At 35.5% G+C, this 23,082-nt stretch overlaps 1 protein-coding gene across 2 annotated transcripts in view; it reads right to left on the bottom strand.

Moving 5' to 3' along the window:
- Positions 1-8,636: 8,636 nt before the first annotated feature.
- LOC106060631 (cysteine dioxygenase type 1-like) overlaps positions 8,637-23,082 on the bottom strand; it is a 31,945-nt gene continuing 17,499 nt past the window's right edge. For both annotated transcript variants that reach the window (XM_056017260.1, XM_056017262.1), the window contains exons 3-8: positions 21,552-21,752; positions 13,377-13,494; positions 12,458-12,569; positions 11,497-11,566; positions 10,450-10,549; positions 8,637-9,071 (exon numbers count right to left, since the gene is read on the bottom strand). In XM_056017260.1, the coding sequence (XP_055873235.1) occupies positions 9,024-9,071; positions 10,450-10,549; positions 11,497-11,566; positions 12,458-12,569; positions 13,377-13,494; positions 21,552-21,752 (649 nt within the window). In that variant the 3' untranslated portion in view covers positions 8,637-9,023. The remainder of the gene's footprint in view (positions 9,072-10,449; positions 10,550-11,496; positions 11,567-12,457; positions 12,570-13,376; positions 13,495-21,551; positions 21,753-23,082) is intronic.

Genomic DNA, 23,082 nt, shown 5'->3' with positions numbered 1-23,082 from the left:
GTGGCGGACTGAAAGGGTTAATGTGTGTGTGACCTACTGACACACGAGCCTTTAATAAGGCGAATCACACAGGTCAAGGGACAGTACTGCTAATACATGCAAATAGGGCCTGTGCTGTGGTCATGTGACGAGAGCCTTCACGGACCAGAGACAGAGCGTGTTAGAAAGGAGACAGTAGAGTCCAGACAACAAGCAGTAAGGACTGTGTGCTATGAAGTGAGTCCTCGAAAATGTAGCTGTACAAGCAAGAGAGACTTGTAGTGATTAGTTAGGCAGTTCTGTTGTGTAGCAAAGCATTTGAATTTAGTGTAGCCAATTGTGTTTATTGGCTGTTGTTGATGTAGTTGTAAATAAACCACCACCTTGTTACTTGAAGCTCTTGTTGTCAAGTTGATGTTTTAGATGTGTTGTGTTGTTGGGCAGTGTTTGCAGAAGGCCTGATAGAGAAGAACGTAACAATACAGATCTTGAGTAAAAACCCGTCCAATTAAGTACTGTAAATGTATAGATTCGCACTCTTAATTCAGGTCTACTTTTTATAGATTTCTCAATTCCTGTATTTTTGTCAAGAATTTTCTTCTCTATTAACTTAAATTCACAGCCTAATAATGTCAGTTCAATTAAAAAGAGAACTGAAAAATGCAAAACACAATATATTGGTACATTTGGCCCATTCTAGTTTTAATTTTAATCCAAGAAATGAAACGCATCCATGCAAATTACAATATTGACCATTGGAATATTCATGTTATAAATCTCACTGCTCTATTTCGTATTTGTTCTAGATAGTGTCTTAATGTTTTGTTGAGTTGAGGAATCCCAAACGGCGAATACTATTATAATATATATATTGAAAATAGCTCTAGTATAGATTTATTATTATATAATGAATTCATACTGATCTCAAAACTGCTGCATAAAAGCCTGCTTCCGGTAACCAAGAAAAAATTGCTGTGACTGGAAAATCGAAGTACCTACTTGGTCCTAGGGCTATCATCTAGACTCTACTAGTTAACTATAACTAATCTAGATAATAGACTTAAAAGACTTAATATGACTTATAAATTATTATTATTTATTAAATATACAGTTACATATTATATTATAATACAGATCTAAATAAGTTTAATAAGAGTTAAGAGTCTCTAACTCTCTTCTCTCTTCTAGTAACTTCTACTGTTATAATTAGATCTAGATTCTAGTCTAGATTCCTAAATCTAGTCTAGATGATAGATCTAGATCTAATGATCTATGTCTATGATACTATACTAGTACTACAGTATAGATCTGGACTAGGACTTGTGACTAGTGTCATTGGAGCTAGGGCCTGTAGGAGATGTCACAACTTGTGACACAAGGCACAATCACAAGGACTAGAGTAGACTGGTAGACTCAGACGGTCCTAAAAATGGACCTATCTTAATGTAGACTAGGGAAGAGATGGGTCACTACGAAGCTCAGGACACTGTCACACTTGGACTCGACTTGTTGAGTTTGAGTGGTGACTGAGATTACTGAGTCGTGGCTAGTAGACTAGACTACTAACTTTAAACTTAGTAACTAGATTATTTATTTTTTATTATCAATCTCTAGATTTGTTGATTTGATTTGAGGCACATCGTCATCGGCACAATTTAGGCCATGTCGTGCCTGCCAATCTCTAGATCTAGATCTACTAATTCTACTATCTAGTAGACCTAGGACCTAGTCTAGATCTAGTAAGTCTAGTATCATAAGAATGATTATAGATCTAGTAAACACTTTAATTTAGTTTAAAAAACAGTAAAATAAACTCACCTAAATAATGAAGTTTCAAGTTATCCACACTAACACTTAATCAGTCAATGTGAATGTTAGATCTGAGCTTGGGCTGACTTAGCTCTAAGATCTGGATCTAATATAGACTAGATCTAGTCAATCTAGATTTAGATTAGATATATATTTAATCCACACACATACATGATACACAAAATAAATCCGTAAACATAGAGATCTAAAATCTATACAGATCTACGCCATGTTGAGGGGAAAATGGAAATAATCTATTTCCGGGTCACCACCGGTTTCAGAAAGAGATACTATTTTTTGCAGATTATAAAGTGATCTTCTACATCAGGCGTCCCCAAAGTTTTGTCTCAATTTTTAATGGCTTGGGTAGCTTTATGTTGCTTGGAATATTACGAATATATGGCTTGGTCATCTTGTTGTTGATTGGAATATTACGAATATAATTCAATATATGGCTTGGTCATCTTGATGTTGCTTGGAATATTATGAATATATATTTATATAGGTTATACTACTACATCAACCAAGATCAAAAAAGGATGCGGGTCGCACAGCCCCCCTCACCGGGTACCATCAGCCACTCACTCACTCAGGACCAATGCCACCAGAGACTAGAGTGGCAAGTTGAAGAAATATTGCAAAAGCGACTTCTTGATAAAAAAAAACAGTGACACCTATAATTTGCTAAATACCCGAACATGCTTTTGGTCCTATCTTATCTTATATAATACAGGGCAGCTTTCACGAAGGAAAGTGTTACAGCCAAGTGAATCACTCCAATAATAGGCCTAAATGTTTTAATGGATACTTCATATTGAAAAAACATAAATCGAGGACTGAATGGGTGCAGAAATTGGCCCTGGCATTAAATAAAAAACTAGCGGTGCACATATTGTGTGTCATGTGATTCATTCCCCATAAGCAGGTGTCCGGTTTTCTATGTGTTATTCAAACAATGTTGTTTAATTAAGGACGGAGCTATGTCACTGGCGGATCCAGGGAGGGGGGGGGCAAAACTCGGCCGATCCCCCCCCCCCGGAAGGTTGAAATGTAAACAATTAGTGCATTTTATTTGCATAACTAATAAGTCCGTATACAAATTGAGTGATTTCTTTACTAAAATTCGTCCTCCCTCCCCCTCGTCCTTCGATCGCTCCTATCTCCCCCCCCCCGCCCCCGATCCGCCAGTGATGGTGGGACTGTGTACAAAGCTTCTATAAAGGGTACGGCGAGGGCATATCACATTTTGCGGGACCTTCTGTCATGCAGCGCCCCCAACGGCCCGTAAAGTCCCGGTCCACTGAATATATGCCCGGATGCCCTTAAAGCCAGTCTGTTATGTTAGTTTTCAATAGCAGGAAGGGATTGAGTACAAGGTTTTTGTAAGACACAAGAAAGTTATGTATGAAGCATTCTTTAATGGAGTCACCTCCCTTACATTTAATGCTTTGATTATTTAATGATTATCTCCTTTTGAATATTTCCTCCCTTTCGATTTATGCATGTACAATTTTCTTGCATTATTTATAAACATGTTTTTCTTAAATCCTAAATGATATATTATGCTATTCACTTGCAATATTAACATTTTTTTAAAAGTCTCTTATCTTATATAATACAGGCGTTACTTCAAAAAAGAAGATATAATCAATAATAAACTGCAGACCTCTGAAACTTTAATACCATAATTAGACAGTAAAGGTTTGAAATCCCGACAGGAAAAGTGACACATGATAACCCATGATCAATTTAAACCCATGATCCATTGATGGCCAAGGAATGTAATCTATTACCATTATCTATTGTCATATGCTAGGACAAATTTGTACAAATGCTCCTTCTTCCTTAATGCTATTTAGAACATGGAATGGGTTGCCTGAGCTAGCCACGAAAACCAGTGACTTGGCATAATTTAAGTCATTGGTGAACATGCATGACAAGATGCATGACAGGTAGGAGGTAATCATCTTCTTTTTTGAAGTAACGTCTGCATTATATAAGATAAGAATCCATTCTCTTGAGACAGAAAGAACCATAAAATCAACAATCATCGTATATGATGCTTTGCACATTTTTAAAGTCTATTTCATACAAAGTTTTGTTTTAGTAAACAGTAAACACAACTCTGCCCGAGTCGGGTATCGAACCTCGAACTAGTGCAAATTAGTCTGTTCAAAAATGGAAAATTATTTTTTAACTAAACAAAACCCCCATTTTTCTATTTTATTAAGAACTACAAATAAATAATCAAAGTCATTTATCATTTATAAGCCCTTCTTTATTCCATAGTGCATCTATGTCATGCTACATTGTCATTAAAATTAAAAAAGAAAGTAAAACGCCAACACCATTCACTTTTATTGCATTCCATATCTGATTACTATTGAAAGAATATTGACTGTTGAAAAAAAAAACTCAAATATCTAAGAAACAAAACAAGAAGCATTTTTTTTCTTCAAATATTGTGTATTTCATTTTAAAAGTAAAATAAAGTAAAATGCTTAGTGATTATTGGATCATTGAAAACAAGAAAAAAATATTAGTTTAAAAAATAAATCTTATCAAATTGAATTTCTTTATAATAATATTTTTTTAATGACAAGAAAAATCTATTGTAATAAAAGCTCACATGCCTAATACAGAAATACTTTAAATACGGTATCTAAAATGTAAAAAATTTAAAAAAAAACTAACTTTAATAAATAGCAATCATAGGAGGTGTACACAAGTTTTCTATTAGTTTATTTTTTTTGTAATTTTGAAAGTTAGTAGACTAGTAGTAAATTTAGATTCTAGTTAAGTCAGCAATAAGAAAACATAAACATATAATCAATTCTAAAACAATTTCTGTAGCATGTTGTTATAAAGTCTTGACAAGAGCCCCTTAAAGTAAGAGAAATGATGTTTTAGTTTTGGTTTTGTTTTACACATTTGATTTGTTCCTTCAGAATTACAGATTATTACTTCCTAGCTAAAACCTCCTACAGGACCGTGGAGAATGGCAGTGAGCAGGGTTTAAACCCAGGACCATCAAGATGACAGTCGAGAGCAAATACCACAAGACCATACAGATTATCACGTCATATGGTCAAAGCTTTCAGAGGAAAACAGATTCTAAAAAGATTAAATGTTTTTGGTGTTCCAGATTTGACAAATTGTTTAGCAAGATGAATTGAACTAAGAAGCTTGTCTTTTATTTTTATAAAATATTTACTTTGCACAAAATATGTGGTATAACCTCCAAATACACACCATCCTGTTAATGTTTTATTATTGCATAGCAGATAAACTGTATTTTAATAACTATATTATGGCCCCATAATTGAGATTGTGATAATAATTTTGAAAAAAAAATTTAAGCAAGTCTGTCATTGCCACACTTAGATTACAAGAGAATAGTCATACCCTTGAAAAGCTCAAATATTTTTACCTTTTAAAAATGAAATAATTAGCACATGCTGTTCTAAAAGAGTTAGTGCATGTAAATATATGGCCTGTTATCAAACTTCTATTTTTAATGTCTTTACAACTCAGAAATCGAATCACATTTCGATGTTGCTAATGTTAATATGAATATGGCGGGCTACAATAGTTGCAGGGCCTAAAAAAAGAGACATTTACTTTCTGAATCTAAATTGGTTTGCAAGTGCCTAAATAATGTTGTAATTTAAAATGCTTTATTCATTGAATCACTGATATACTCAAAGCTTAATAGAAGTGGCAATGTAAAACAGTTTACAGAGGTTTAAATACTTTATTAAAAGGGAACTTATTCTCTGTAATGAAAAAAAAATGTAAGCATTTATTCCCCTTTTGTCATACTTGGCTTTTCTAATTTGCATCCAAACCTGATTCCCTAAACAAACATTGGCTAGACTGTTAAGTGCTGTTTTTTTTTTCACTAATTTATGAACAATGCAGCTGATTATAGGGTTAAGCCACAGTTGGTTACATGTTTGTAGTTTGTTATCATTTGCTGATAAACCATGTAAAGATTTTGAAAAATGACTTTTTTGATACTTAAAACAAATCATCCTAGAAAGCAATTAATATTATAATTTTGTATATGCTTTCCTTTCCTTTAAAACAAAAAAACTAAACAAAATTTATTATGTTAAAGATTTCACTTGCAGTAGACAAAGAAGACAAAGTTGATGGTTAAAACTTGGTCAGCAAGATATTACCACCAATGTCATATAGAAAGAAATGGTTAACTATGGCCAGCCCAATAATCAAATTATTAACTTTGAACCAGGACCTATAGGATTATAATCCAAAAACGTAAAGTTTTTGTATAATTAATAAAGTATTATTGCAAGAGTACCTAGAATTTGAAATATTTTAACTTTGCAAATTAAAAAAAAAAACATGGACATATATATAATGTGTTACTTCTATCAAAAACTGCAATAAACTATAATAAAATGTACATTATAAATTATTATAAAAAACTACCTCCTATGATTTAGAAAAAAAAAAAAAGAGAAAAAAAAGGTTAAAATCCACTATGATCATTTCTCCTTGGTCAGATCTCTAAAAAAAAAAATTTACAAAGTTAATATATCTGTTTAAAAAATAGGTGTTGTTGTTTTTTTTTACATTGAGTAAAATATATAAGAAAGACATAGGTTGAACATCAGAGACACTTAACAATGTGGGTATTAGCAAAATATAGATCTATATTATTTATATAGTCATATCGTTAACACCAATACTAAATAAACAAAATTTATCTCCATATTACTAATATGAGATTAATTTGTAAAATAATAAATGCATGGATGAAGCCTATATTAATTTATGGCCTAAAAAAATGAATTAGTCCAGCTTCTTAGAACGAGAGTGTCTATCAAGCCAGTTCTTAAAGGATATCACTTTAAGTCATGGGTTCTAGAACCTTTTTTCATTGTGACATGCAAGAGACTAATTAATATTGCAATTATGCTTCATATGGCCCCTGTTTATTTTTCTTCAAAGTACAATAATGTCAAAGACTAACTTAATCTTCATTCACAAAAAAAAAAAAAACACTTTTTTTTCCTTTAAAATTCAATATTTATGTCTTATTTCATTTAATAAGATTTTGTGGTTTCTTCCAACCAGAGTCTCAACCTGGGGAATGCTTGAGCCCAGGCTGACTTGGTTTGAGACCAAGACCTGCGATATTACAACCTGTGGGCAGTTAAGACAAATAGCCCACTGCTAGCCTGTGATGTGAAAATGAGCTATTGGTCTAAACTGCCCACATTTTGTGATATGGCAGGTCAGTTTTGAGGCTTACTATAACAATTGGTATCATTTGGTTACATTTATCTGGAACCATTTGTAATTATTGACAAAATATGATTTTAAAGGAGTAATGTTTGTTGTTTTTATCTTGGGAAAAAGGAAGATGAATACTTCATAAACCTACTCAAGAGTTTTTTCTGAGAAAAAGATAAAAATGCCTTTTAAACATTTAGTCTAGTGCATCAATTCTAAATTTATTTGTTATAAGCAAATAATTGAGCTCTTTGGAATAAACAATGTTTCTTATAGTCTCATCACATCAATACCTGGCCCAATTCTAGATTTATAAATTATAAACAAATATTTGAGCATTTTTCAATTTGACATTGTTTGGTATATTTTCATCACATCAATATTTAGTGCAGTAGTTATTAATGCATGCACAATTTTCTCATAGTGGCATAAGAAATGAATATTTTATACTATTTATTTAGACTTGTTTAGGTCTGACATATTCATGGGAAAGATAGTTCAGCATAAATAGCAAGCAAAGTCTGAAAAAACTACTGAGTGAAGCACTGAATCATTCCAGCCTTCTTAAACAGTTATAACAACACATTTAACCAGACAAACTAACAAGTACATATAAAAGTTACTTAAACATAATAATGAATTAATACTGTTAAATAAAATTGTATGCCCTAAAATACATTTTCAGAGTATAAAAACAACCAATACAACTTACTAGTACATTTAGTGTTATTATGTACTAACTGATATAATATATTTTACTAAATGTTTTATACATGTTTTGGACATTACTCTAAAAATGAAAATAGCACCAAGATCAGATTTCAATCAAGGCACAATAGCCAAATGGGTTTCAAATCAGAGATTTTTTAAGCTCCTAACCACAAGACCAGACAGCCAGATATATATGAATGTTGTCTTGGAATGACAGCCTGGTCAAGTGGTATTTTCTTTGGACTGCCATCACAATGGTCCTCACAGTGTAAAGCTGCCTGATCTGGAAACCACTTTGGAATTCATCTCAGAGATATAGGACCAATTGTCTGAACTCCCCAACATAACAATGAAGAACAAGAACAATGGACCTAAGTGGAACTTGCCCACATCTATCCCTTGCCATCCTGCAGGAGGTTTAAACTACAACCAGTGGTGTAGCTAGGGTGGGGGGAGAATTTGAAAATCCCCCGGGCCCCCAAACTAGTGTTTTTTACATTAAATATTGTGCAAAATGCAGGGGACCCCAAAGAGGTAAAGCCCCCAACTGCAAAATTCCTAGCTTCACCCCTGACTACAACTTAATAATCTTCATTTCTCAAGGAATGTCCAAAATGCATAAAACAAAAGACATAAAACAATGTTACATTTTTATCAAAATTATGTTTTTATACATAAAAAACATAATAAGATAGTATTGTTTTTGAATGGTATACAGTAAGATAACATGCAGTACATAAAATGTAATTAAGAAAGTTGAATGAAGATGTACATTATTTACAAAAAAAGTGTCAAATTTAAATTTTGGAAAAAAAAGAATATTATAGATTTTGTGCTTTCTAAAAAACAACTTAGGTATATAAATTTTTGTTAATTTTCTTTCAGGCACTTCAGTTGTTTGTTTTTTTTTTTCAACAAATTAAAAATTTTTGTTCTAATTATAAAATTGGATATTCGATAAGCAAAGCTTTATATTTTTTTTATTGTTAAAATATGTATGGAAGGCACAATGTAAGATAAAACAAAAATCATGTAGACATAGATGCCTAGTGAATACAAGCTAAAAACTTGTATAACAAAAAATATAAACTTAATCCCAAGAACACCCAGTTACAGCTATATATTGGTGAAATAATTTTGGCATTAACCTAAGCAATGCCCTTTTGTTAAAGTCCTCATTGAGCTATATTGTAATACAAAACAAAAACAAAAACAACTTTTCTCTTATTCAGCTGTTTATTCTTTGGTCACACTGTGATGGTCTAGTTATTTTCAATGACACAACAGCCAGCCTCATCTGGATTACGTCCCTAGATTAAAAGAAAACAAAAAAGTTAATTTGAAAAAAATAATAAAAAAAAAAAATGAAACTATTTTTACCATTTATTTATATGATTACTTTTCATCAGTGACTTCATCCCAAGTGTGCAGTAACATTAAGCATTATTATTATGATAATATTATAAAAGTGAGTCAACTTGCTAGAAACATCTTTGAAATAGCACCTCAAGAAGGTCCAGAAAACACTGCACTACATCATGTTATTTATTAAAATGTTGTCATCAAACAGTACATGTTCATTTTTATTACTCTCTAGCATGCCAGGAACCAGAAACATGGAGGTTGAGCGGTAAAGCGTTTGGCTTCCGAACCGAGGGTCCCAGGTTCGAATCCTGGTGGAGACTAGGATTTTTTTATTTTGTGATTCTAGGGTGCCTCTGAGTCCACCCAGCTCTAATGGTTACCTGACATTAGTTGGGGAAAAGTAAAGGCGATTGGTCATTGTGCTGGCCACATGACACCCTCATTAACCGTGGGCCACAGAAACAGATGACCTTTACTTTTTTTGTAATGGTCATTATAATCTCATTTTCAAGCTCCTCATTTGAGAACCTGAGATCTGAGAACCTATATCACCAAGATTCAACACAGAATCAAGAAAAAGAATCAAAGTGAAAACAATAGAAATGTGAAAGTATTTGATCTTCCATCTGACACCAAGCAACAGATCATGTTCCCTAGTACAAACAAGGAATTATTATTGTCCTTATTTCTTTTGTTTGGCAAAACAATCATACTCAAGTATGCATGCTCTATGCGTTCTGGTCCTATCTTCTTGGTTTACATATGCTGGAGGGGGTATCAGAGACAAGATTTTCATGCTGCCTTTAGCTGCTCACCAAAACACAGCTCAGCTTGAGATAAATTTCAAATAAAAATTCCCTAGCCTATATTGGAATTCAATACTATCAGGTGGTCTAGTGGATAAGCCCAGCCAACCACACATCCCACAAAAGAGAAAAGTAATCAATCTACATTAGCTATAGGTTAAAACAGTTATTCAGTTATTTCAGCATTGACTAAAAGACGCAACAGTTATTCAATCATTTTAACATAAGCTATATGCCACATGATCTATGCAGCCATTGTAGCATTGCAAGTCACAATGTTATTCTATCATTTATTGTGGACTTCATATCTCAACAGTCATTCAGCTATCATGTTATTTTTTAAAGTAGTTTTGTCTAAAAATTACATCTGGGTACTAACCATTTTTCAACCTATTTCAAAAAACCCACACAAAAGACATAATTTTTTGTTTGAATTAGCATTCTTTCACCCCAATAACAGATATTCCACATTTGTAATAAGTGTGATGCAAATGTTTATTTGAGACATATAACTTACAAATGGAGTCCTTCTGCCATATTTGGACCAGAATGTTACTTTGGATGTTACAGCTTTGCCAGTTCTTTCATCGAAACACTGACAAACATCAAATGGTGGACTGGAAAAGTATAAAAAACAAAAAAATATATTTTTAGTGAAATATTCAAAGAACTATAGTTTAGTTTTAGGGCTTCTCCATATTATTATAGCTGAACAATTTAAATAAATTGATCAACCAATCAGGTTTAGAGCAGAGTTAAAAGCCAAAGAAAATATGGCTGCCTGGTCATGGGGTATGCACTCTGGACTGTCATCTTGATGGTTCCAGGTTTTCAAATTCCATCCTCTAACATTGCCCACCTTCCTGCAGGAAGTTTGGGCAAGGATGTATTAATCTTAAAATCTAATGGAACATACAAAGAAAATAAAAAAATCCTTTGTAAACTGGTCACCATGAGTCATGGTAAGTTCTGTTTTTTTCCCCATTTTCCAATAACAAGTAATTGAAATTAATTGTATTAACCATAAACTGGCCAATATATTGATATACAGTTTGAAAATAGGATTGAAATACAAATACTCCTTCATCCCTAGTAGAGCATGGAACGGGTTGCCTGATTTTAAGTCATTGATTTACTTTCATGACTATATTGACCTAGGAACACACAAAGAAAGTAAACATCTTCTTTTTTGAAGTAATGTCTGTATTGAATAAGATAAGAAGATAAGCAATAATCTTATCATCATCATCTCAGCCTCTGGTCCCATCTGGGACATAGGCCACCAACAAGCTTCCTCCAGGCGTCTCGGTTCTAGGCAAGTCACTCCAACTGTCCCTACATCTTGCCCATCCCAGTAGAGATAATGGTATTCAGCCTGATGGCTTTCAGATGACTCTGGCTTTATGGACCGGCATCATACACCTTCCAGCTGAAGGTTCTTCTCCCAAAGCCGTAACATCTGTTGGTTAGCTGTTGGTGTTTTTTTAGCTGGTGGTTTTTCAATTTTTTTTTTTTTTTGTTTCACCCATTACTTTAGTTAAATAATTTTAAACATATAAATTACCTGTATAGGTGGAGGGTCACAGCTTTGTTGATGTGGCTGACATTTTCAACTCGGTGAAGGCCAAGGCTATCTAAGTAAAAGAAATGTGTTAATTATTAAATTATATTTATAATGATTCAAAAACAGGGAATTGTTGTTTTTTTTTTAAACTTATTCAATAAGATAAAAAAATATGTATACATAATTTAATTATCTCTGAACACACTAAACTTATTTAAAAAACTGCCTTTCTCCATTGGTCCTTAAGTCAATGCTCCCTTAGACACTACAACACTGGCCCAAGGATAGTAACTTTTTATTTCTATACAAACTCAATAGCTTTAAACTAAATAAGAAGATCCTAGATAATTTTTACGGCGCGACTATGCACAATCTGCTAACATACGGGATAACTTGTTGGCAAGGCAACACTTCATCTAAACTGTTGCGCCGTCTAGAAAACATCATAAAAAGAGCATCATAAATTACACTCACAACATTACCACATTTAAAGGAACTTTTTGAACAAAAGTGTCTAAGAAAAATATAAAAAATCTTGGAAGACAACGGCCACTTGCTCCATCAGAACTACATCAGGTCGTCGCAAAGTGGGTGATTGCTGCCAATCAAAACAAGAAAAGAGTGGTACAAAACTTGTTCGTACCTCACTCTGTTAGACTCTATCAACGACACTCGTTGATCAGGAAACATGAAAAGGACCAAGATGCCTCTGTGTAGTCGCTGAATGAACTCTTTATGTTGTGTCTGTTCTATTTATGTGTATGTTTCTGTTGTGTTGTCTTTATTTGAGAAAAGAGTCCTTGTAATTACAACAAATTTCCATAAGGATCAATAAAGCTGTCTTAGTCTTAGTCTAATCTAATACAAGCCAATCTAGTCACACTCACACACAAAAAATCCTCTTATCTTAAGTTAATTTCTGTCAACGAACTCTATAGATCTATACATTCATTCCACTTACCATTGATATATGCACATTGGTCTTTGTCATATTCATTTTCAGCACATTTTTTCATGGTGCCTTCAGAATCTGGCCATTCAAAGAGCTCTTCTTTCACTTTACCATCTATGACCTTTACAAAAATAATCAAACTTCTATAGACCTATTTTTAAACACAACATCTATGTACAAATAAATACTGTTGTTTTTTTTTAGTTACATAGAGATAATATAATGTTATACACCAATGAATTATGCTAAATACTATCATAGATTCTTTAATAAATACCTAGTCTTAAGTTGACTTTGATTTTTTAAATCAGCTTTAAGATCAATTTGAATGCAAAAATGTGGTTCTTTACTAAAAGTGCGAAAGGTTTAAAAAAAGGGCAAATATAGGTTCAGGTGTTTTGCCCAACAGGTTTTCAAATTTGATACAACTTCCCTCTTGTGTGTCACTAAGGGAAAGAGCTTCAATGGTATTTTAAAAAAATTTCTTTTGTATATTTCAATTTCTCCTGTAGCCCTGTGGCAGTTAGGGGAGCATATGGAAGAAGGTTTCTGTGCTGCCATTAGATGCTTAACACTCAGCTTGAGTTGGGATCCGAACTCGAGCCTCCTAATAGTTAACCAATCTCAGTAGCCTCCCTTAGACTAGCGCAATGGTAAAAATGGCCCAGAGATTCTATGATAATTCTATTTTATTTTTTTTTATTGCTGATTACTTCATTAATTAATTAATAATAAATTAAACAAATCAATTAATTTAGCAACTTTTGTTTTTCAGGAGTACACACAACTCTTTGGGAAATCTTGACTTGTTGTCAAGTGTTAACATGTTGCACAATATTGCGCATTAGTGACTCATACATTTTTATATGTACATTTACTTGCTAGATATGATTCGGTGTGGACTAAACTAGTTGAAGTCTTATCTTACTTTAAGAAAGCAGTGTGAGTTAGCGTGGGAATGTATACTGCTGCCCTGGCCTTCGTTCCAACAAAGTATCATTAAATTAAACTTGCCATTGCCTGCATCGATCAAGTTTCTTGTGTACCTGTAGAATAGATATCGAGTTAAGTGTTAACAAGTAACATTAAAAAAAAAACTGACTAGAAACTGTAGGCCTATATAGCCTTCTTAGTACAGAGCTGGCATTTAGACGTCATCATCATCATCATCAAACTCCATTTGAGTAAGGGCTTGAGAGGCTCAAATCCTCTCTTGCAAAAGCCCTGGACAGAAACCCTGCTGTCTTGTGTAGTGCATAAACGTCACCATACAGGTCGAGACTTTTTGGTTTCCCAGATCTGTCGAGGCGGAGATCAGCTAGTCTGGGGCAGTCTAACAGAATATGAGGCACGGTTTCCTCTTCTTCCCCGCAGAGGGGGCACCGTGAATCGAGATTTGGCCATAGCCGTGAGAAATATGACCCAACAGGTCGGTGGTCTGTCCTGCACTGTGCTATATTAGCTTGCTGAGGCCTGGACAGCCTCCAACACGGGGAAGTGCGGTCAGGGCGCCTCATGCGCTCCCAGACTCCACGGGATTTTTGGGACTTGTCCCAGCACTCAAACCACTTTTCCATTTCTGTTTTTTGAATTATAGACAGAGCATGATGAAAACTTACAGCCTGTTCAGTGGGTGGAAATTTAGACGTCAGAGATCTTGGTAAAAAAAAAAAAACAATACCCAACAAAATACTCGTTTTAAAGGCCTTACTTATTTTCTGTTAGTTTGAAGCCTTTATAACTTTATTAGGAACGGGGAATTAAGTGGTCACCTTCATCGTCATTCCCTACCCATGATGTGTTGGGGACGGGGTCTTAAAATACTGCACTAAAAAACACCAAAACGTAAAAATACTGCATTATCTAAGAAACATGTAAAATACTGCACTAACAAACACCTAATAAACTACTGCAATATCTAACAAACACAAAAATACTGCAATATGTAATAAACACGTAAAATACTGCAGTATCTAAGAAACACAGGCTATCTGAGAAGCATCTAAAATACCGCACCAAGAAACGTGTGAAATACTGCATTAACAAACACTTAAATTACTGTTATATCTAGTGATGGGCAAAAGTTAACTAAAAAGTTAGAAACTTTTAGTTTAACTAAAAAAAAAATAGTTAAGGCCATTGTTTAACTAGATAAAAAGTTGAGTTAAAATCGTAGTTTAATTAACTTTTTTTAGTTATTAACTAAAAAGTTTAATTAAAATTTGTACAACTTTTCAACATGTGGTCAGGGTTGAAACACACATCCCTGTTTTCGGGTCATGTGATATCCATAACTTTGATTATAAAAAAAAAATGATACAGTTAACAACTATTTAGTCAGTCTGCATTTGAAGAGGGTAAAGTAAGATGCTGGTAGAAGTCATCTGATTAAATATTTGCAACTGAAAGTAGCAGTATAATAAAATGTATTTTCTGCTAAGAAGCTTCTATGCACTATTATGAATGGGGTTGTTCCGAATTTTTTTTTTGAGCCACATGGTGGTGTTTAATTTCTGTTTCTAGTGGGAATATGATTAGTGAGTTAGGTCAATATTTAGTGGTTTTGATCAATTCATTTGCGTCAAACAATAATTTATGAACTGCAGGAACATCAAGTACACTCTTTTTATAGTCTTTTTATCATCTTCTTTTTGGAATTAACGTCTGTATTATATAAGATAAGATAAGATATAGTCTTAAGACTTATTATTGAGATCTAAGAATCGACAGTTAGGCCTATATAGATCTTAAAGCATTAGGATAACCAACTCTATAAAAAAATAATTTAATCCACACCCTCTCTTGACCAAAAAAGTAAATATACTGAGTCCAACTGATTTTAACGTCTGGTCAGCTAGACATACACACGTAGGCCTAGTGTACTGTACGTGTGTAGTTGATGATACTACAAGACTACCTTGCATTTTTTGCATTACGCGTTATGCAATAGTGTTTTTGCTTAATGTGGAGTGGTCAGACGAGGCATGGCTAGTCAAGCAAGTTCTTTACACTAAAATAGTTACACACCCTCCCAGCCCAGAAAGTCCAACTGATTTTAACAACCTAGCCAGATAGACGTACACGTGTAGGTCTATATAGTGTACTGAGTGTGCAGTCCATAATGACAAGATCACCCTGTTTTTTTCCCTTGCGCGTTTAACGGTTATGAAATAGTGTTAGTTGTATTTTTAGTGGTCAGACAAAAAATAGCACATCGGCATGGTTAGTCAAGCATGTATTTTACACTATGAAACAGGTCAAATGTTTCTTAAAACTCCAACAATTTCGTCTCTATTTCATTGGTTACAACATCTAGATCTAACTTTTAAACTCTATTTGTATGTTATTTAATGAGATTTTAAACTTTACCGGTATAAGAAATTAAAATTTTCCGTTATATAAATAAGTTAATATAACTTTTTTAAAAAGAGTACCATTCTTTTCAAAAGGTTTTAATTGAAGGCAAAAATACAAGCACACATATTTATTTAGACATCTTTTTAAAAAAATTTATTGTGCATTAACGTTTATGTAAGAAACATATTCCTTAGTGCTGATTTTATTATGGATAAATATTTCTAGGTCAACGCCGCCCCCCCCCCAAAAAAAAAAACACAACATTTTGTTATAGTTTAATTAATTTTCTTTAGTTTAGTTTAACTATATTTTGAAATTCATGATAAACTAATAGTTTAACTACTTTATTTTAGTTGATAACTATTTTAATTTAACTTTTAAAAGTTAGTTTAGTTCCCATCACTAGTAATATCTAAGAGACACATAAAATACTGCACTTAACAAACTCATAGATACTGCACAATCTATATCCATGGCATAAACATCTGATTCGAAGACACAGTGTCGCACGTCTTGTACGAGTGTCCCCAGCTCCGCGAGCTAAGGGGGGACCTGTCTGAGCAGTCACTCGACTTGTATGGTAGCTACGAGGCACTACGCCGGACGGCCCAGTTTCTTGCCAGAGCACTACGGGAGGACTAGTCCTTCCTGCTCTGATTTTTCAATAGGAGTTCATCTCAGGAGTCGAAGACAATAACGTATGTTACAGAATAATGCTGGGTATCAGATACCAGGGGAAAAGGCTATCCAGTTTGTACTCTTACAAGTCTACACTGGCTAAAACAAACAAACAGACTAACAAACAAACAAAAAAGCCAAACTACTGAAAAGAGGCGTAAGTTGAGCTGGTTCGGGCATATTGTTGTAAGACACTAGACTACTGTCAAAAGTCATCCTTTAAGGTACAGGTACAGTGCAAGGAGCACGAAGAAAGGGTCCTCCTAAGCAAAGCTGGCTGGACAACGTGAAAGAATGGACCGGCCCCTCTTGATATTCTACTAAGACTAGCTGCTGACCGGAAATAGTGTAGGGATTTAATAATGTGAACTGTCACCCCTATGACAAAAGTCAAGTCACAGATGATGATATTTGAAAGTCTTGGACAACTTTTACATGAAAGACGTATAATTTTGTTGCAAGACTAATATCTAGCTTACACCCCCCCACACACTATTTTTTTTCGTGTCGAAATATTTTTAAACAATATGGGTGGGAGTACCGTAGGAATAACCAATGCTTAAATGCAACTTTTGGTGGAGTCCCCCCCCCCCCTTTTTCTAACATCGTCAAGAAACAGTTTGTTGTTCGCTATACTGAGTACCCTTGACCTAAAAAGACGGACAAGAGGTGTGTGTACAATAACCCACATTCCCATTGGACAGATCTGGAGGCGTGTTCCCTCACAAAAAAATAATTTGATTGGTTGAACCTTCTAGGTGGGTCAAGGCAGTTCAAAATCGGTGAAATTTTCTCTTCTCCTACGACACAAACAGCTGACTGGCTAGATCTGGTTACCGTCAAGATAGTAAGAAAAGTGGCAGAGAAAGCGAACTTACTAAACTTTTCGTTGATCTAGAAATTTATCACTGGTTTAAAAAAAAAAAAAAGATACCTTTTCATGTAAACACATTTTTTTTTTTGTTGGCCAAGGCCTAGCCATATTTTCTTCTTTCTATAGTTTTGATGGAATGCCCTTATCTTTTATACTGTAATGTGGCGGAGTTAAGCCATGGCCTTCGAAAGATAAATACATAAAATTCGGCCTTGGTTAAGAGTGGAGCTGTCGATTAAGTGCCTATGGGGCCTTTGAACGCCAGAAAACAGTTTAACGATCTTATTATGCACATAGATTTATATATTTATCGGTTAGATCGGCGCCCTCATGATGCGATGGGTCTTGGGCGACCCCTGTTTCGCGAATCACAATTATTGATTGATTAGGGTGGCAGAGTGGTTAGAGCGCTTGGCAACGATATTTTTCTTCTTCATCGTTCTCGTTGTTATGTTGGAGCGTTCAGATGAATATACGAGATGAACTGCGCAGTGGTTTCCAAATCAGAGAGCTTTCCATGTAGTTTTCTTTCTATAGGGATGTTATGTTCCCAGTGTCTATATTGGGGCTCTTGATGAAGAAAGCAGTTTAAAAAGACATGGTCAGCATTATCTGGTGACATTCCACAAGGGCAGATTCGCTAGTTAACCGATATGAAAAGTATCTGGTTTGAGAATCATTGTGGAAGAATAATAACCACCAACAGAGAACATTTTGCACTTGGCAATTGTAGAAATGTCATTATGTAAATCTTTAGAAAATTAGATCATCGATGACTATGTTCAGTGGACATGTTACAAATTCAATGCACTAACCAATACAAGCCGTGTCTTCGAGTCCGAATATCTTATCTTATATTATAGATTACAGACGTTGCTTCAAAAAAGAAGACAATTACGTCCTGCGCATTTCAGGTGTCAATCTAGCCATGCACATTAATCAACGACTTAAACTCCGCTAAGTCGGTTTTCCTGGCTGATTCAGGCAACCCATTCCATTCTCTAATGGCACTAGGGAAGAAGCTGCACTTGTCCGAATGTGTTCTAGCGTACGGAATAAGAAATGTGCCTCTATCTTTGTTTCTCCTAAGGAAGAGTGTAGTAAGTCAAATGACTAAACAGTACTAGCTGTGATCTACAATTCTGGCACAAATAGGCCTACAAGACCACAATCTTAATTAAAAGTTTAAAACATATTTTCTAATTATATGCCCTGTTGAACCCTTGTCACAGGGCTCCTCGTGCAGTAGCATGCAATCGTCTTTCATTTATAACAGAACAACAATCGTTGATCAGCAAACATGAAAAGGACCAAGATGCCTGTGTGTAGTCGCTGAATGAACTCTCTATGTTGTGTCTGTTCTATTTATGTGTATGTTTCTGTTGTGTTGTCATTATATGAGAAAAGAGTCCTTGTAATCACAACACATTTCCATAAGCAGTCTTAGTCTGAACTTTATATATTGATTGATTACTGTCCCAAACACAGTGAGTCGAAATACAAACTGTTTAATTTAATTTTTTTTTTCATTTCTGGGTCATCGGGAATTTCCTTGAAGGAAAAAAAAAACACTAATGTATTTTCAAATAGGATGCGAGCCGTTGACCTATCTAATGAGGTCCTGCGCCAGCCTCCCCCCCCCCCCACCCCCGCAGAGTGGCGCCCGTCATATCTTAACTCACTTCCTCCAGCCCCTTAAAAAAATCAACTTTACCGGATAGATGTTCGTCTTAAGATGACTGCATCGATCTATCGAAGCGCGACAGATGGCTGAGGTCAAATACTAAGGCGACAGCATCCATGCTCGGTAATTTTTTTTTTCCTGTATCTATATTTTGTCGCCGGCAGTGGGGAAGATTTTATGGGGGTTTGAGAGCGCCCTACTTATAGATTCTAATCTGGAATTTAAACATGCTAATGCTTATAATTAGGGGATTTATTTACATTGTGTTGGTTCCATTGGGCACTATTATTATTAAACAAGTAAATCGTCAGTTACGGTGGCGTTGCAAGGGTGGGGGTGGTCCAAATTTGAAAATCCTCCCAGAACCCCCATCAAATGAGTCTCCGAAATTAGTTTTTATAAAATATTACACCATTATCTCATGTCATGATGTCAAAGGTCAAACCCCTCGTTTTATAAAATATTACACCATTATCTCATGTCATGATGTCAAATGTCAAAGGTCAAACCCCTCGGGCCTCCAAATCCTTAGCTACGCCACTGGTCTGTTCACTTATTGGATGGCTGCCTGGTCGCGTGGTATGCGCTCTGGACTGTCGTCTCGATGGTCCTGGTTTCAAACATTGTCCGCCGCCATCCCCTCCCTCTTGAGGTTAGGGCTAGGATTTAATACTCTTCGATTCTGAATGAACGTCCGAAACATGTAAAGCTAAACAAAATTTAGCATAATTCGGACATAAAATGAAGAGCTCCTGCGGGGGGGGGGGGGGGTACGTCTAGGGTTCCGAATGAACGTCCGAAACATGTAAAACAAAACAAAATTAACTAAATTTATTTCGGACATGAAATGAATGAACGACCGAAACTTAATAGTCAAGTGTAATCGTCCTGTTTGGGTGCGATAAATTGAACTGTGTTGTACCTTAAATCTTATTTTATCTTGTAAATTACAGACGTTACTTTAAAAGAGAAGTTTATAACGACATACGCATTTTATGTGTCAATCTAGTCAATGTCTAAAAACTGCAAAGTCGGTTTTACTGGCTGATGCAGGCAACCCCCATGCTATGCTCTAATGGCACTAGGGAAGAAGGAGCACTTGTAAAATTTGTCCTAGCATATGGAATAAGAAATGTGCATTTATTTGAAATTAAATTGCCTACTAACCACTGTCAAAAATGCCAACTAAATTTTTAGGCCATATCACAAGGTCCTCACTCCTCAGGGCTCGCAAGACCTTCCTTTAGGGAATAGAACTAGGAAAAAGAAGGAGAGGCAGATATTGATGGGAAGACAAAACAAAGAGTGGACGGGTCTGTCATTGAAAGAGATTCTATTCAAGACAAAAGACTGAGAGGAATTGTCACTTATTGTGACATGTACTTATGCACATTAAGATGTCTACTATGCCGTGGTTAAAGATGTTTTCATTCACTTGAACACTCGCCAAGACTGGGAGAACTAACTCACAAATAAACTCTGCACTCTATCCAGAAGAAATGAAGAAATTAATTGTAGATAAAATAAATGAGAAATGGACGAGCTCTCATCCAAATCACAAGCTTACTATAAGCTATCCCGACAAGATCAACGTCTAATCTTTCGACTCAGGACCGGACACAACAGAATGCGACAACACATGTACAGGAAGCTCAAAATTAGAACCAGTGAAATCTGCCCATGTGGAGTATCACCAGAGAATGCCGACCACGTCCTCCCTAACTGCTCTCTTTACCAAGAGGCCCGTATAAGACACTGCCCCCCCCCCCCCAAAAAAAAAACACACCCCAATAGAAAGAAAACTATATGGAGAGCTCCCTGATTTGGAAACCACTGCGCAGTTCATCTCGTATTGGTCTAGTCATCTGAACACTCCAACATAACAATGAGAACGGAGAAGAAGAAAGAAGACTTGAATACTGTTGTGTTACTTGATATCGCGTATGGCTACTACTGAGTACTATAACTAGAATAGCACTACAAACATGTAGAATCAATACGCAATGCGATGAGTAGCAGACCGTGACCTCCGTGACCGTATGTCGAAGGCGCCGAGCAGACACACAATTTTATTACTCATAAAACAACAGTTCACATCACAGGCAAGTCCAGCCATCAATAATCACATATTATGTTTCACATCAATCAATTTAGAAATCCAATAGAATATGTATACATATAAATTACACATCTAGTATTGCTTCATATTATACGTCTAATCACTTCTATGTCCAAGGTACCTATTAACTTCTGACCATGTGGTCAACCCTCAGAACGAGACTTTTTTCCCATAATTCATAACTCTCCTCGTGAAACATCATATGCGCAACAAATAGGTGTACCCCGTGCTTCCCGACCCGTAAGCCTACATGTCACTGGCTATCAAACAATGATGTGACAGGAATGGAGAAAGACTTTGGACAGGTCAAAATAATATAGGATATGTGAAGTTGAAATTCAATGTAGCATTAAAATATTTTGATATGGTTGAATGTTGTACCATCGCTCACCTGAACTGGTCGAACTTCGCATATTTTTTCCACTCCTTCCTGTTGCTCTTGTATGACGTCATCAATTTTTGCACATACTCCACGCTGATGTCGTCAGACTCAAACACTTCGTGTAGTCTCGCGATGAGCTCGTGAAGACTCGCCGGCGGTTCGATTGTGGAAGGGTCGGAATACTTAGCTGGGGGTTTGCCTGTGCTGGACCTAAAGTATAGAGATAAGTCAATTAGTATGGCTGCCTGGTCGTGCGGTTTGCGCGCTGGACTGTCGTTCACATTTATCGATGGTCGAGGGTTCAAACCCTGCCCGCTCCCATCCCCCGTCGTCCTGCGGGAGGTTTGGACTAGGAAGTAATTATCTTCAACTCTGAAGGAACATCCGAAACATGTAAAACATTTTTTACAGTACCCTATACATAGTAATTACTTCAAATAAGCGAATCAGGTCTATGATTATTTCTACGATGGACTGACAGCGGCCAAAGATTCTCTTCATTGCGGGGCCCCCTTAAGGCGTGAGGCCTGGGATGGTTGCATCACTCGCCAACCCCTGAGGCCGCCTTTGAGATTTGGAAATGGACATCCCTCCCCAGCTCGAAAGCTTTGAATCCGCCCTTGCAACACAGGCATATACATTAAATAAATGTACACAAATTGTAAAAGCCTACAATGCAGTCTGCGCAATTTATTCAATTCAAGTGTGTTTACTAGTTTGTACTATAGTTTATTTTTTTAATAATGCCTGAATGACCTAGATACTTTATTTTCAAGCGTGTGGGCGAATCATCTAACCGTGTCGATCTACGCCATCAACGCCAAAGCCCGACATCGTCATTGCAGAGGCGTGGGGGGTGGGGGGGGGGGCAAATACGTCTATGTGGTCATTCAACGATCGCTCTATTGACTGACCCCTGGAGGGGTAGGGTTATGTTTTCGTGGGAAAAAAAAAGGGGGGGGGGATTATTCAAAGGCGTTATAAGCAAGGTGAATTTCGCTTCCAAGTGAAGTATTTGAAAAGTCATGATATGTAAACCTTCATGGGGAGATTACTCTACATCAGTGTTTCTCAAACTATCTCCGGAACACTACGCACTTTTGGAGAATTTAGCGGAACCTTTGATTTTACTTTAAACTGGAAAATTTCCTATTTGTTGAAATATAACAATAATAATAATTAAACCATATTCTAAATTTAGTTTTATTTTTTTTTCCAATTATATTACTAGGCCCTTAATAAATGAAAAACAAAATCCCTTAATTAAATTTGATGAAATTGTACACTTACTGTCGACAATAATTGTATTATAATATCATGCTTGTTATTGGTAAGATGAAATCTAAAATCGAATCTGGCGTTAGCAGAGCACTCAGATATTACGTTAAGGACAAGTGGAAGGGGGATACAAATTTTGTTAGGATTAGTTACAAGTGGGGGGGGGAGTCCTGAAGATTTGTTATGTAACAAAACAAAACAATATTCAAATGAAATAACAGATACAATGATCCCTTGACTTTCGCGGAATAGCTATATCATG

The sequence above is a fragment of the Biomphalaria glabrata genome, chromosome 18, assembly GCF_947242115.1.
Source record: "Biomphalaria glabrata chromosome 18, xgBioGlab47.1, whole genome shotgun sequence".
Classification (NCBI taxonomy): Eukaryota; Metazoa; Mollusca; class Gastropoda; family Planorbidae; genus Biomphalaria; species Biomphalaria glabrata.
The sequence above is the reverse complement of the archived record's forward strand: the minus strand, read 5'-3'. Positions and strand labels throughout refer to the sequence as shown.